At 37.6% G+C, this 13,540-nt stretch overlaps 2 protein-coding genes across 2 annotated transcripts; both read left to right on the top strand.

The window, feature by feature from the left end:
• The first annotated feature begins 566 nt into the window (after positions 1-566).
• On the top strand, positions 567-3,473 carry LOC122036024 (fatty acid desaturase DES3-like). Its single transcript, XM_042595194.1, has 8 exons — positions 567-997; positions 1,072-1,161; positions 1,248-1,314; positions 2,119-2,211; positions 2,295-2,480; positions 2,581-2,661; positions 2,850-2,987; positions 3,141-3,473. The coding sequence occupies exons 1-8, from the start codon at positions 618-620 to the stop codon at positions 3,330-3,332; spliced, it is 1,227 nt and encodes a 408-aa protein (XP_042451128.1). The 5' UTR covers positions 567-617; the 3' UTR covers positions 3,333-3,473.
• Positions 3,474-4,976: 1,503 nt separating this feature from the next.
• Positions 4,977-5,499, top strand: LOC122036016. Its single transcript, XM_042595184.1, has one exon. The coding sequence runs from the start codon at positions 5,001-5,003 to the stop codon at positions 5,166-5,168; it is 168 nt and encodes a 55-aa protein (XP_042451118.1). The 5' UTR covers positions 4,977-5,000; the 3' UTR covers positions 5,169-5,499.
• Positions 5,500-13,540: the final 8,041 nt, after the last annotated feature.

The raw sequence follows: 13,540 nt of genomic DNA, 5'->3' as shown, positions 1-13,540 counted from the left end.
CCTAAAAAAAAAAAAAAACACAAATTTCTGGGTGCGTCATTTCTAAAAAACTCTTTTTAGTCAGATGGCTTGATAACGAATTTGTACAGACTTTATTTCAATGTGAGAAACTTTTATTATTATTATTTGTTCCGTGCAAGAAAAAGGAATTTTATGAAGAACTCCCTCAGTCATGTCTCGATAATGAATTTACAGATTTATTTGTCCGAGAAGTTTCTATTTTTATTTGTTCCGTGCAAGAAAAAGAGAAGGGATTTTGTGAAGAACTCCCTCGGTCACATGGCTCGATAATAAATTTGTAGAGACTTTATTTATTGTGAGAAGTTTCTATTTTTATTTGTTCCGTTGGGTAATAAGGTGGGTAATAAGGTTCTAGGTGGTCAGAGAGTCGAAATAGGCCGCCGAGACTGCATGCATTTAAGTTGACTGTGAGTGTAGGGGAATTTTCCCTTGCCGTGCCGATGCAGCGTTCACGGTGGCAAAAGGAGGCAGCGACTTGTTTGCTCGGCGTGGAGGACATCTTTGTACGAGCGGGGAATAAGGGGTGGACGAGTGCGGACCTATAAATACCTTCGCCCAACACCACTCGAGACTCACTCATCGTCCTCTCGATCGCCATGGCCGGGGCATCGACCAGGCTCTTGAACTCCTTCCCTACCCGTCCCATTGCCTCTCTCCTCCTCTGCATCTGGCCCTGGTCCGACCAGCTGATGAGCAGCGTGCCGGAGAATGGGGGAGCGGAAGAGGTCCTGGCGCTCGGCGACTCCGATCCAGGAAAGCCTCCGCCGTTCCGGATCAGCGACGTCCGAGCCGCCATTCCTGGCCACTGCTGGATGAAGGACCCGTGGCGGTCGATGAGCTACGTCCTCCGAGACGCCGCCGTCATCGCCGCTCTTGCGATCTGCGCCGTCTACCTGGATAGCTGGGCCTTTTGGCCTCTCTATTGGTTCGCCCAGGGCATCATGTTCTGGGCTCTCTTCGTTCTCGGCCACGACTGGTAAGTGCCCTTGCCATTTCCCTATTCTACATTTCGACTTAGACCTAATTAATCGACGCGGATTGCGGCGGCAGTGGCCATGGAAGCTTCTCCGACATCACGTGGCTCAACAACATGATGGGCCATTTGCTCCACTCCAGCATTCTAGTGCCATACCATGGATGGTGACTGTTCTGGTTCCGACAAATGGACCTCTGTTTCTATGAATCTGATGTGTAAAATCTTAAATTGTTTTTAATTTATAAACCAGGAGGATTGGCCACAAGATTCATCACCAGAACCATGGGAATGTGGACAAGGATGAATCTTGGCACCCGGTCAGTAGTTGTCTCTCTCGCTTTGAACATTGTAAAATTTGTGTTTTCATTGCACTTTATTCTATTGTTTTCATTCTTCCCGTAAAAGTTCCATATATATTTTGATTCTATTTCTGTTCCCAATCTAGTGCTTCATAGTCCATAATATCACATTTCTCTTAGCCTCAGTGAAGTAAATAAAAGGATTAGCTGCAGTGATCGGGAAATCCTTTAAAAGAAAAATGAAAGAGAGATTATTTTTCTTTAACTTTGAGATTGTTGCTGCCTACGATTAGGAAGACTGTCAAACTATTATCCTGTTTCTTGGTTTGTTAGGCAAACATAGATGTTGTGGCTTAATGTGTTTTTGTTCGTTCTTTCCATGTGATGTCCTTATCTTTTGAGTGCTTCGTTTACACCATAACATGGTGGGAAAGAAGCAGAAATAAAACTCATGGAGGATAATACTATAGCCACCGCACAATCGCCTGCTCTACCCCAGTTATGTAAGACACGAATTGATTATGGTTCAAAATGTTCAGTTTCCATTGTGCTACTAAAATCTTGCCCACTCATCAGCCATAGCACAATAGTATATGGTATTTCCCAGGACAACTTAACGGTGAGTGGTACAATCAATTTAACTATTATTTTCCAGTTTCCTGGATCAAAAAACCGAAGGGGAGAAATTAGCGATGGTAGAACAAATAATAATTTTGAAAAAATGGAGTAATTATTAATCTCAGAAAAAGATGTGAGCTCAAGTTCTTAGCCTTCTAATCTGTTCTCAAGAAACAACATTTCAGAAGTCTTTCTTTGCTGCAGTTACCTGAGAAGATCTACAAGGAACTGAATTCAACGAGCAGAAAGTTGCGGTTCACTGTACCATTCCCCTTGTTTGCTTTCCCCGTATACCTGGTGATGAGTCTGTTAAATTTATTGAATTGTCTCTTTCCAGAGTCTTAACTTGACTTTTCCTCTTTGTTCTTATAATCCAAAAGATGTGGAGGAGCCCAGGAAAGGAAGGCTCCCATTTCCTACCGAGTAGTAGCTTGTTTGATCCTAAAGACGAACAAGACGTAGTGGTATCAACCATGTGCTGGTCTGCCGTGGTTGCCTTGCTTGTGGGTCTATCCTGGTTATATGGCCCCCTTCAGATGCTCAAATTGTATGGCTTACCCTATATGGTGGGTGCATTCACGGACTTTAAAAAATTATCAACAGAAATTGCTTAGAAATCTGATTTAAGATCGCATAAGTTTATTAACCTGCGATTCTTTTGATCAGGTTTTTGTTATGTGCCTAGATTTGGTCACTTATTTGCAGCATCACGGCCATAGCCAGAAGCTCCCCTGGTACCGAGGCAAGGTAATTCGTACATCATTTCTTTGCTCAGTGGGATTGCAGTAGGTTGATTGCTATAGAACATATTTCTGAAACATCTGATGTGATAATATTAACTAGATCCAAGAAGATAAAAGCTCTTGTTGATTCCTAAGGCCTAATTTTACATGTTCCATCTCAAGCTCACCTCAGTACCTTCTTCCATCTTCTAGGAATGGAGCCACCTGCGAGGAGGATTAACAACCATTGACAGGGACTACGGTTGGATCAATATTATCCACCATGACGCTGGAACTCATGTCATGCACCATCTCTTTCCCCAGATCCCACATTACCATCTTATCGAAGCAGTAAGTTCTTTCTCCTCTCTCTGATGTACGCTTATTTTGCAATCAAATGCCAGAATTATTAATTAGTTCGTCAAAATTTATAAAAATGTGATAATTATTCTCATGAACTAAACACACAAATAACTTTGCTGCGGACCATGTTGCATGCTTCAGACGAAGGCAGCAAAGCCTGTGCTTGGGAAGTACTACCGAGAACCTGACAAGTCGGGGCCTCTTCCGCTGCACCTCGTGGCCATTCTACTGAGAAGCTTCAGAGTGGATCACTTTGTTAGCGATGAGGGAGACGTTGTCTACTACCAAACTGACCCTCATTTGTTTGGTGATATTAAACACAAATCCATGTAAAGGAAGAACATTCGGATCTCAATTATATATATATATAGTTTGAAATAATAAATAAAAATTCATGGCCTTCGGAATTCAGATATGTCACAGCCACAGGCCATGTAAATGCCGTTGTGCTAAACCACATGCTTATAGATACTTCAAATGTTATAAAATTTGGGAATGTTTTTAAGAATTACATATGGTTTTGTGAGGCGGATCCGGATCGTGGATACAATGTCTAAGATAGATCCGACCCGGTTGGGTGGTTAAGAACAACGAATCTCTAGTCACGCTTTTTGGCGACGGCGACGGCGACGGCGACGGAGGACGACAGTTACTACCACCGTTTTCTCTCCGATTCACTTTTCTTGTTTACATTCGCTACTCCGCTGCCCTGCACAGTCGATCGCCCAGACGAAAACTTCGTCGATCGATTTCTCGGTCCAAAGCAGGTTTCGATTCGATCACCACTCTCTGATTTACAATTCGATGATTATTTCCATAGAAAAAAAATATTTTATTTTTGATTGGGAAGATTCCGGAAAAAGGGGTGGGAAGGGAGCTTGGTATGGTTGTTAAGGTACCAAAAGACCAGTTAGGGTTCTTTGTTCTTCGGAGAGCCATGTACTCGTAAGGACAAGGAAATGAAGTGAAAGCATTTATCTAATTGCCACCTTTATGCAATCATTAAACTTGCAAGCTATAGGTTTTCCCTGACGGGGAAAAGAAGTCAGCAATTGGCTGATTGTCAAGTGTTCGATGTTCTTGCTAACTGTTGGTTCTTTTAGGCTCTTGGTTTTGAGAATATTGTTAAAAGTACGAAGGTGGAACTTTTTGGTTGAAATAAAATGCAACATAACAAATTTTTAGGATTTAGTGGCTATCTCGGCTCTTGCAGATTGTTAAGACAAATCCAGATCATCTAGTCCTTTTTGTTGAGGCAACTAGCAGAGGGCTTGTATGTAGGCAGTTGCTTGGCCTTTCTTTTCTGAAATTAAATGTATGCCTGCTGTCAAGACTCAAGATCCTGTTCTCTGGTGCCTGATCCTGAATTTTGTTAAGAAAAAAAATTTTCAAGTCACTCAAATATGAATCATTTACCAATAAATCAATGCCTAGTTCAACTACCAGAGTACTGTTTTTTCATAACCTGTTCTGATGGTTTGATCAATAACTAGAAATTGATGTAAAATATCAATAATATTTGATACTTTTTAAAAATGTTTTTGGCATGAGTCCATAATGAACTAAAATTAAAATAAGTTTGTCTCAATGTGTCCATCGCCAACTCATATTATGGGAGATGTTTTGCAGAAGCTAAGTAGGGAAAGATTGTTTTTGTTTCAAAAATCATCACCTCAACACACCACCAACTTGCCCAAATGACAGAAAAAGTTTGTGGCTGATGATGATGTATTCTAAAACATCCACTGTCTTGGAGTACAATCAGAATTTTATCTCAGGATGGATGTTTATCTCAAATCTGTCATATTTATTAGGTATCATTTGTCTTGTGTTGCTATGCATGTGTTGTAGTCCATAATGTAAGTGTGTGTTCTGATCTAGATCATTAGGCATAGCTGTCTCACTTTGATCTTAACAGACTTTGCCACTTAAAAACTCCTTGATATTTTATTTCTTTTTTTGGATTATGCATTACAGGTAATATGGGGATGATCAGAAAATATGGGGATGATCAGAAGCAGTTTCTTCTTTCTAGTAGGGACTGGTTGCGGAGTGTACGTTGCTCAGAATTACAATGTCCCAAACATAAAGAAACTCATAAATACATATATGTTTGTCGCAAAGCACATTGAAGAATCCTACAGGAAGCCTAAGAAAGATGACGATTAGCCGGCATAAAAGTAATCTTTTCCTTGGCGTTGATTTCTCACATTATCCATGGACCCCTTACCTGAAGAATGGTTGGAAGATCACTACATTTAGCTGATCATGATTTGACAAGATAATACACTTGCACATTTATCTTTCTGATGGATAACAGCATTTGTGCTATAGTATGCTTCATTCAACCTATTGTTACAGAATTTGCTTGACATGTATTAATAATTCAGCACTGCAACATACTTTGCACGGATGAAGAATTTGAGCTTCACGCTGTAAAATTAACATTTCTTGTGAATTTCATATGAATCTTGCGACATCTTGATCGCAATTTGAAATATAGCAGTGGTTTAGCTCCTCATTTATGGATGAATGCTATCCATTGCAAACTTTTTCCCATTTTCAAGTGTAATTGTGATGCTTTGTCAGAATACGTCAATGCTTTTTAATCATTGCATTCGTCAAAGTAGACATTGCATTCTAGATAGTTGCCGCAGCTCCACAGCACATTGTCATTTGCCAACTGCTACCCAAGTGCCCATGGAGTTGTGTGAGGGGTTTCACATTCAAATATGGTAATAGTGTTGGATACTAATAATTTGGTGCCGGAGAGTTTTGGAGACTTAAATGGATTTAAAATTACATAATCTAAATTCAACTTATAATCAAGATGACCTGAACAGATAATCCCAGGCTGCCAGTTAGGGTTGATTTCTGCTACGTGCCGAAGAGCGGCTGATCAGACTCAGTCGTCGAGCGGGCAGATCTACTGAGCAGTAGGTCTGTATTTCTGAGCTGAGCAGTCAAGAGACAGGCAGGCCGATCCGACAGATCAGCAGTCCGACCAGAGTGACCGAACAGTACGGTCGAGCGGGTAGAAAGGCCTGGCGAGAGGCAGGCCGAGCGAGCTGATAGGCAAACAAGTCGGTCGGGCGAAGCAGTCAGGCCGAGCGCGGACTGACCGATCTAAGCAGATAGGTCGGGCGTCAGTCAAGCCGGTCGAAGCAGTCAGGTCGATCGAGTGAAGCAGACAGGCAAGGCGTAGCGGCAGGTTGAGCGCAGACTGGCCGATCGTGCGAAGCAAATAGGCCGGGAGTAGCAGCAGGTCGAGCGCAAATTGGTCGATCGGGCGAAGTAGACAGGCAGAGTAGGATGGTGCAGGTCGGGCGAAGCAGTCAAGCCGACCGGGCAAAGTAGACGGGTTGGGCGAACATACAGACCGACCGTGACGAGGCAGGCAGACAGGTCGGGCAAATAGAGAGGTCGACCGGGCGGATGAAGAGACCGATCGGGAAAACTGACCGAGACCTGCGACTAACGCAGTTTCCTTGAAACAGATTCGCCCCACCTCCGGCAGTGCTTCTAGGTTTAGTCGGGTCATCTGTTTCCCAGGATACAACGGTTGACCGTGATCCCACCAAGCACTAGTGGTCATGGCGAACTGAGTGATACCCGAATGCTATCAAGGGCACTCTGCCGAGCAGGAGTTGCACGACAGAGGATGAGGGAACGAAGGTGGAGAGAAGTTTGTGTTGTTATGTATCTTCTATCTGTGATCTAGGGATGACAATTTTCCCCGCGGGTTTGGGGCCCCGCGGGGAAACCCCGAAATGGGGATGGGGATCCCCGATTTTTTGGGGATGGGGCGGGTTTGGGGCGGGTATGGGAATACTATCCCCATCCCCGAACCCGCCCCGAATATTATTATTATTATTATTATTATTATTATTATTATTAAATAATAATATGATTTTAAAAAAAATATTAATAATAGTGTTAATATTAATATTAAAATTTTTGAAAATATTATTAATAATAATATTATTGATATTGATATTGATATTAATATTAATATTATCATTAATAATTATTATTAAATAATAATAATATAAATTAAATTTAGAAATGGGGCGGGGATAGGGAATCCCCGAACCCGAAAAAATGAGAACGGGGCAGGGATGGGAATGGCAAACCCGCCCCCGCCCCATTGTCATCCCTACAGTGCGATCGTAGCTTCCTTATATAGGAGCTCAGATCAGTAGCAGCGTTAATGGTTGATTAATGGCCATTACTTACCGAGCAGTGAAACGCTCACCGTTTCACTCATTATCGCTCGACCGTTTTAATTCTGCATTAATCTCGACTTTAATGCATCAGTTACACAGCAGCAAAAAGGTTTACATGGCAAAATATTGATTGTTTCCCTTAAGCAAATTTTATCCTAATCGGTCAGGCATTCGGCGCGTGCAGGTGGTGCCCGCACATAAGTCAACATGGTTCAATGCAATCCGAACCTTAGATTTGCACCCCCCCTTTTGCACACACATGCGTGAAAGAGAATCTCTCCCTATGCATTTATTCATATAATTAATGCATGTGAATCAATATAAACTAACCATTGTATTATGAAACTCCTAATGTGGGACTAAAGTCTCATTCACAATGGAGTCTCTTTCTTTTTCCACCTCTTCTCCATTCACTTTTAATCAACAAATAGCTTACATTTGAAAGAATTTTATTTAAAATTTCATGTTTACTTCTCAAATTTCCGGCCCCTAAAACCAAAAACTTCAGCCTCGAACTTGTTTGGTCTCCAAAGGAGGCAATCTATTAATCAGAGATGGTCAATTCCGACTCATAGAATTCCAGCACCTCTCCGGTGGCCACCGTCTAGGAAAGTCTCCTCCTTCTTCTCCTTCTTCGCTGTGCTCGAAGAGGAGCAGGGCAGTGGATGTGGAGGAGAGTGGAAGCTTTGCTAATTCGAGACAGGAGCTCGAAGAATTTGCGTCGGACTGTTTCCATTATTTTGGAGGACACTTTTTGTCATCCATCTCTACTTTGATCATCATGTACGTGAATTGACATACCAAACCACGTATATGGTTTTTATGTTACCCCTCGTTCTCATTAAAAATTTATCTGAACCACACTGCTCCTCTTTCCTCTTTCCTCTTTCCTTCCTTTGCGGAGGTAGGCAGTGACCCGGAGGTCTCTTGCCAATCTATCTTTAGGTAAACCTAAAGGAGATAAATCATGATTCACTATTAGTCATTAGTATAAGAGATCAAGGTATGAGGAAGAAATGCTCAAGCACATCGAATTTCAACCGCAAAATCTCATGTAACATTACCTTATATTTCAACGACCACCACTATGAAAAAATGACCTTATGTGACATCACCTTATATTTCAACTACTGCACCATTCTAAGGGAACGCTTCTAATGGCATCTCCAATGATTAAAATTCTACAAAAGTTTTTTTTATCATTCCAATATGTCACATCAACATTCTAAAATCTATTGAAACAACTTCAATAGTTAGAGTCCTAAAAAATTCTAAATAATTTTTAAATGATCTAATTAATAACATGTAATTGCATGACTATACATGCATATTGCATAAATTTCAAAGAAAAAAACAGCTTTAATTTCACTATTACTCTTAAAATACAAAGCTCAAATTTTACATTCATAATAGTTAAAAAAAAATTATTCAATTTTTTTATTTTTCAAACCTTTTTAAAAATTTTGCATTGGAGATGCTAAAACAGCTTATGAGGGCACATAAGACATGGTTGTTTGGGCGCAGATTGTCGGCAATGTTTAAATATTCAATAAAAAGTCATTATAGTTTTTGTAATTATTTTGAGTGAATACAACGTTGAGTCCACGGAAAAAGATATTCATAGATTTAAAGTGAATGTTGCAGTATGAATCATTAAGAATAAATTTTTTAAATGAAAATTAGAATGAATCATCAACCTTATTATTGACGTGTTATAGTATGTTTATATTTCTTGTATATTAAATAATGTAGTAGGTTTATTTGTTGTAAATTAATACTTCATCTACTTATTTGGTATACAATTTTTTTAGTCTAGATTATTGTTATTATTGATTATTATTGTTCTAAATTATTGTATGGTATTGTTTTTTATTAGATTGTTTAACATTTTTATTTTGTTCTTGTATTGGATTATTATTGGATTGTTTAAAATTATTGTATTGTTCTCGTATTTGATTGTTTAAAATTATTGTATTGTGTTGTTCTTGTATTAGATTATTATTTGATTGTGTAAATTATTGTGTTATTTTTTATTGGATTGTTTTGAATTGTTTAAAATTATTTTGTTGTATTGTTTTAAATTATTCTGGTATTGGATTGTTATTGTGTAAAATTATTATGTTGTGTTGGTCTAAATTGTTCATCATTGTTGGATTGTATAAAATTAGTGTTACGTTGTTTTAAATTATTGTATTGGTCTTGATATTTAAAAAATGACACATTTATCAAACGATTATTAAAAGTTCTTGAATCGTGTTAAAAAAATTGTTGCTCTCAATATGATATATCATAATGATGTTTGAGGGTATAGACACATTTAGGATACCAACTCGAATACATAAGTATTGGTTCTATGTCAATCTGAAATCGTCTGATCCATCAGTCGATTTTGTCCAAAAATAACTCATCGACTTTAAAAATTATTTTTAACCTTAGAAAAATTATAAATTTTTTTGTCAATATGAAACACAGTAAAAATGATGTTAGAAAAATTTTCATGAGAAAATTATTTTTTTAGTTATAAAATATTTTTATTTACATACATGAATATTTTATAAAATAAATACTTAAAAATATATTTTTCTACAAATAATCTTGATTTTTTTATCTTTCTAAATCTAACCATTATATTTGGGAAAGATATAATTTTTTAAAAAATAATTTCCAAACATTTTTAATTTTAAAATTTCATTTTTATAGAAAAAAATCATAAAAAATTATGTAATAGTAAAAAAAAAATTAAAATATTTTCGGCTAACAGAAAACCAATCTAATCTATCTGGGCATTATAGCAAAATTTAAATTCAAGGAAAATAAAGTGTACGAAAATTAATTTAGCAAATGCTTTTAAAAATTTGACTAAAATAATTTCAAGTATGCACATAAAATTAATTTAATAGACTAAGTATAATTTTAAAATCCAAACAAAATTCTATCTATTAGATTTATCAGAAATATTCTTGAAATATAATTCTTAAAACTTTTATAATTTAACCCCTATAATTTCTCAAATACCAATTTAATTCTCCATAATATCTAAAATTATTTTCTAGGGCATATGAAATTCAACATATAAAAACTTTTTCTAATTTTAATTTTTCGTTCTTTTAATTTTATATTTTAAGTTAAAACTTTATTAAAGTATTTTTTTATTTTTCCATTTCTTCGAGTGAACCTGCATATTTTTTCTTTTCACATATATATATATATATATATATATATATATGGTTTTAATTTTACATAAAGGTTTACTTAACATTTTAATAACATCGTACATTTAGTCAGAAGATAAGAATCATACTTCACTTACTGTATCGGATTCATAGGTTGAGGCTCTCCCTTTATTGTTGCTCTCTTTCGAAATAACTTTGTCATTATCTTCTTGGTAACTAGCTATTAGTCATAGCCCGGGGTATTATTCTGTCTCGAACTTTTCTGATGATGACTCGCTCCATGTTACTTGTAGGTTCTTTTGTTTGAACCTTTTTGTCCCTTTCTCTTTTCTATTTCTTTATTCTTTATTCTTCAATCTGTGACAATTGTTTTTGATGTGTCTTTTTTTATTGCAATTGTAGCACCTTAATGTTCTCTTCTTCCGAAGTAGCTTCATTGCCTATTTCTTGTCAAAATTGTTAATTTCAAAGAATTTACTAAACTTTCTTATTATGTATGCTTTTTCGTTTTCGTTGAGGGATGACTCCGAATCTGGTTCGATCTTCTTAGCTTTTAGTGCTAAATTCTAACTTGACTTGTCTTCATTTCTTGAGCATGTACATCTGGACTCATGTAATTTGAAGGTAGAAAATAACTCTTGTAAAGTATTTACCTCTAAGTCTTTTAAGATGTAGTAGACATCTACTATTAATATCTATTCTTGGATTCTCGAAAAAGCATTGAGTGCATATCGGAGAGAATTTCGATTTGAAAGTATTTCTCCGAGGTTGGTCAGTCCAGTGATCAGCTATTTGATCTTTGTGTGAAATTGAGTCACCTTCTCTCCCTTTTCCATCCAGAGGTTCGTTAGTTGATCTTAGAGGATATCCCGTCTTGCTAGCTTGGCCTCCGATGCTTCTTCACCAAGCTCTAGGAACTTTTCCTAAAGTTCTTTGGCAAAGTCATAGGCGTCAATCTAGTTGATTTCTTGGAGCGGTAGTATGCTCAGCAAATGGAACTCTACTTTGCAGTTGACCACAAAGTCAGCTTGCTATTTTTATTCCATTAATGGTCTTCCTTTTCCTCTCTGTTCTCATCCCTAGGTGCTTTAAGACCTTATTTGATTGTTAGCAATACATCAAATTTTATTTTGAAAATACCTTCATATGGTCCTTTCAAAGCATGAACTCCTGCTTGAATTTTGGTGGGTGAATGATTAATCTGACCATCTTTTTGTTGTTTCAGTTGACGATTAGTCCTTTTAAAGTGGTTGGATTTTGATATCATTTTTTGGATAGGATTGACCAATTAAAGGGGTTGAATGGCCTACAAATAAAATTATAACATCTCTTGCTTCTGTCTTAGCCAAGACACACTAATTAATTAGATAAAAATAATATAAAAAATAAAAAAGGGACTTAGAAGATTTACTTGATTACAACTTAGATGATTATTAATCTAAGACAATGGAAAGCATTAAAACAAACTCCTTCTTTGACAAAGGTCAGAGGCAGAGAAACCCCTTACAGCAGTTGGAAGCTCAAAATTTGATTACATAAAATGAATATTGAGTGTGTTATTGAACTTCTAGCTTTAGGGTGTTATTTATAGTGTTATAATCACTAGTCGCCATTGATAACGTGGCATTTGAGGTACCACCAATGCCATCCAAGATGTCGATAAAATTTTATCCACATTGCAACGGCTACGCAATGGCTCTACTCCATTGGAGGCACCTCAAGTTGATATGAGACGTCTCGGCTATGTTTCATTTGAGGCACCTCCAGTCAACTGAGACGCCTCATGTCTCTTCCACGGTAGCTGATCTATTGGGCTTTTGAGGTTCCTTCAGTCCCATCTGAGGCGTCTCAAACATAGTTCATTCGAATGGTCAAACTCAGCATTGACCATTCTTCGTTCTACTCGTTTGGGTGATGCCCCGATCGTCCAAAGTTGAGCTCACCCGAACCCAACTCTAGCTTTCTCCTTGAGCAAACTTTCTCCTGGCTCCTCATCCCTCGGATCCGCCGCGCGCATCCTTCTCGCTCCATCGATGTATTATTCTGCAGCTCCTCATCCCTTGGATGCACCGAGCCTGTCGCCTTCCTTCCCATGTCATCCTTCTCACTCGTTGCATCTTCCGCTCAACTTCCTGCATTTCTAAGTCCCTACACACTCAAACACAAGACATCAAGTACATAGCGCCTAACTTAACTCGATTGATCACTTCAAAACTAACCTGCGATACTTACACCTAGATCCCTTCCAGGCATCTAGGTCCCAAGCGCCTGGAAGGTTTCCAAGTGCGTGGATCACGTTGGTCTAGAAAACTTATACCTGCATCACAGAGTTAGTACAACAAGTATATAATATTAAGCATGAAATAATTTGATAGTCTTTGGATTGTCTGGTCTTGATTTTTCGGTCTTTAGCGAAACCCTAGGTTTGACTAGCACCTACTATTCTCTCTTGGGAAATGCATCCTCACCCACTACTCTAAGGAGAGATTACCTATTTTCTAAACATCCGGTCCTCCAGACCTATTTGGACTTTTACTCAGTATTCGATCTTGACCTTTGGGACTTTCCGCTAGATGTCCGGTCCTCGATATATCCGTCTAGACTTCTGTCTAGTGTCCTTGACTTCAAGGCTTCTCACCTAGTGTCCTCGACCCCTAAGACTTCTGCATGATGTCCTCAATCTGCCAAGTCTTCTATTCAGTCCACTCAACCAAAACTTCTTTGCCTAGTCCACTTGACAAGGACTTTTTTACGCAAACTTAACTTGGATTTTCTTGCACACTTAGTCAAGTTCATTAGAATAATAATAATACATAACTTTGAACCTTTGTCAATATCAAAATGTAGATTTGATTAGCTAGTCCTTCCAGCACCAACATCAAGGAGACTAGATATTAGGCATCAGAAAGACCTAGTGGGTTAGAAATTTAACTTAACTCATTTCATAAAATTATATGATTTCCTAATTGAAAATATAGATTGTGTAAGATGAATAAGGATTTAATAAATTATTTGAATCAAATTCAAATTTAAAATCTAATTCAAATTAATTAAATCAAATTTGAATTAGTTAAAACAAATTCAAATTTAAAATTAAATTTAAATTAATTAAATCTAATTCAAAATCAAATTTAAATTAATT

This window comes from Zingiber officinale, unplaced genomic scaffold (assembly GCF_018446385.1).
Source record: "Zingiber officinale cultivar Zhangliang unplaced genomic scaffold, Zo_v1.1 ctg130, whole genome shotgun sequence".
NCBI classification, from domain to species: Eukaryota; Viridiplantae; Streptophyta; class Magnoliopsida; order Zingiberales; family Zingiberaceae; genus Zingiber; species Zingiber officinale.
This window is presented reverse-complemented; position numbering and strand designations above follow the sequence as displayed.

Bases quoted from the DNA above. Each gene is read 5' to 3' on its own strand.
- LOC122036024 (XM_042595194.1), top strand. From the start codon at position 618: ATGGCCGGGGCATCGACCAGGCTCTTGAACTCCTTCCCTACCCGTCCC. The intron at 1,315-2,118 runs GTCAGTAGTTGT...TCTTTGCTGCAG, and splicing joins AGGATGAATCTTGGCACCCG to TTACCTGAGAAGATCTACAA. The intron at 2,988-3,140 runs GTAAGTTCTTTC...TGCATGCTTCAG, and splicing joins ATTACCATCTTATCGAAGCA to ACGAAGGCAGCAAAGCCTGT.
- LOC122036016 (XM_042595184.1), top strand. From the start codon at position 5,001: ATGGGGATGATCAGAAGCAGTTTCTTCTTTCTAGTAGGGACTGGTTGC.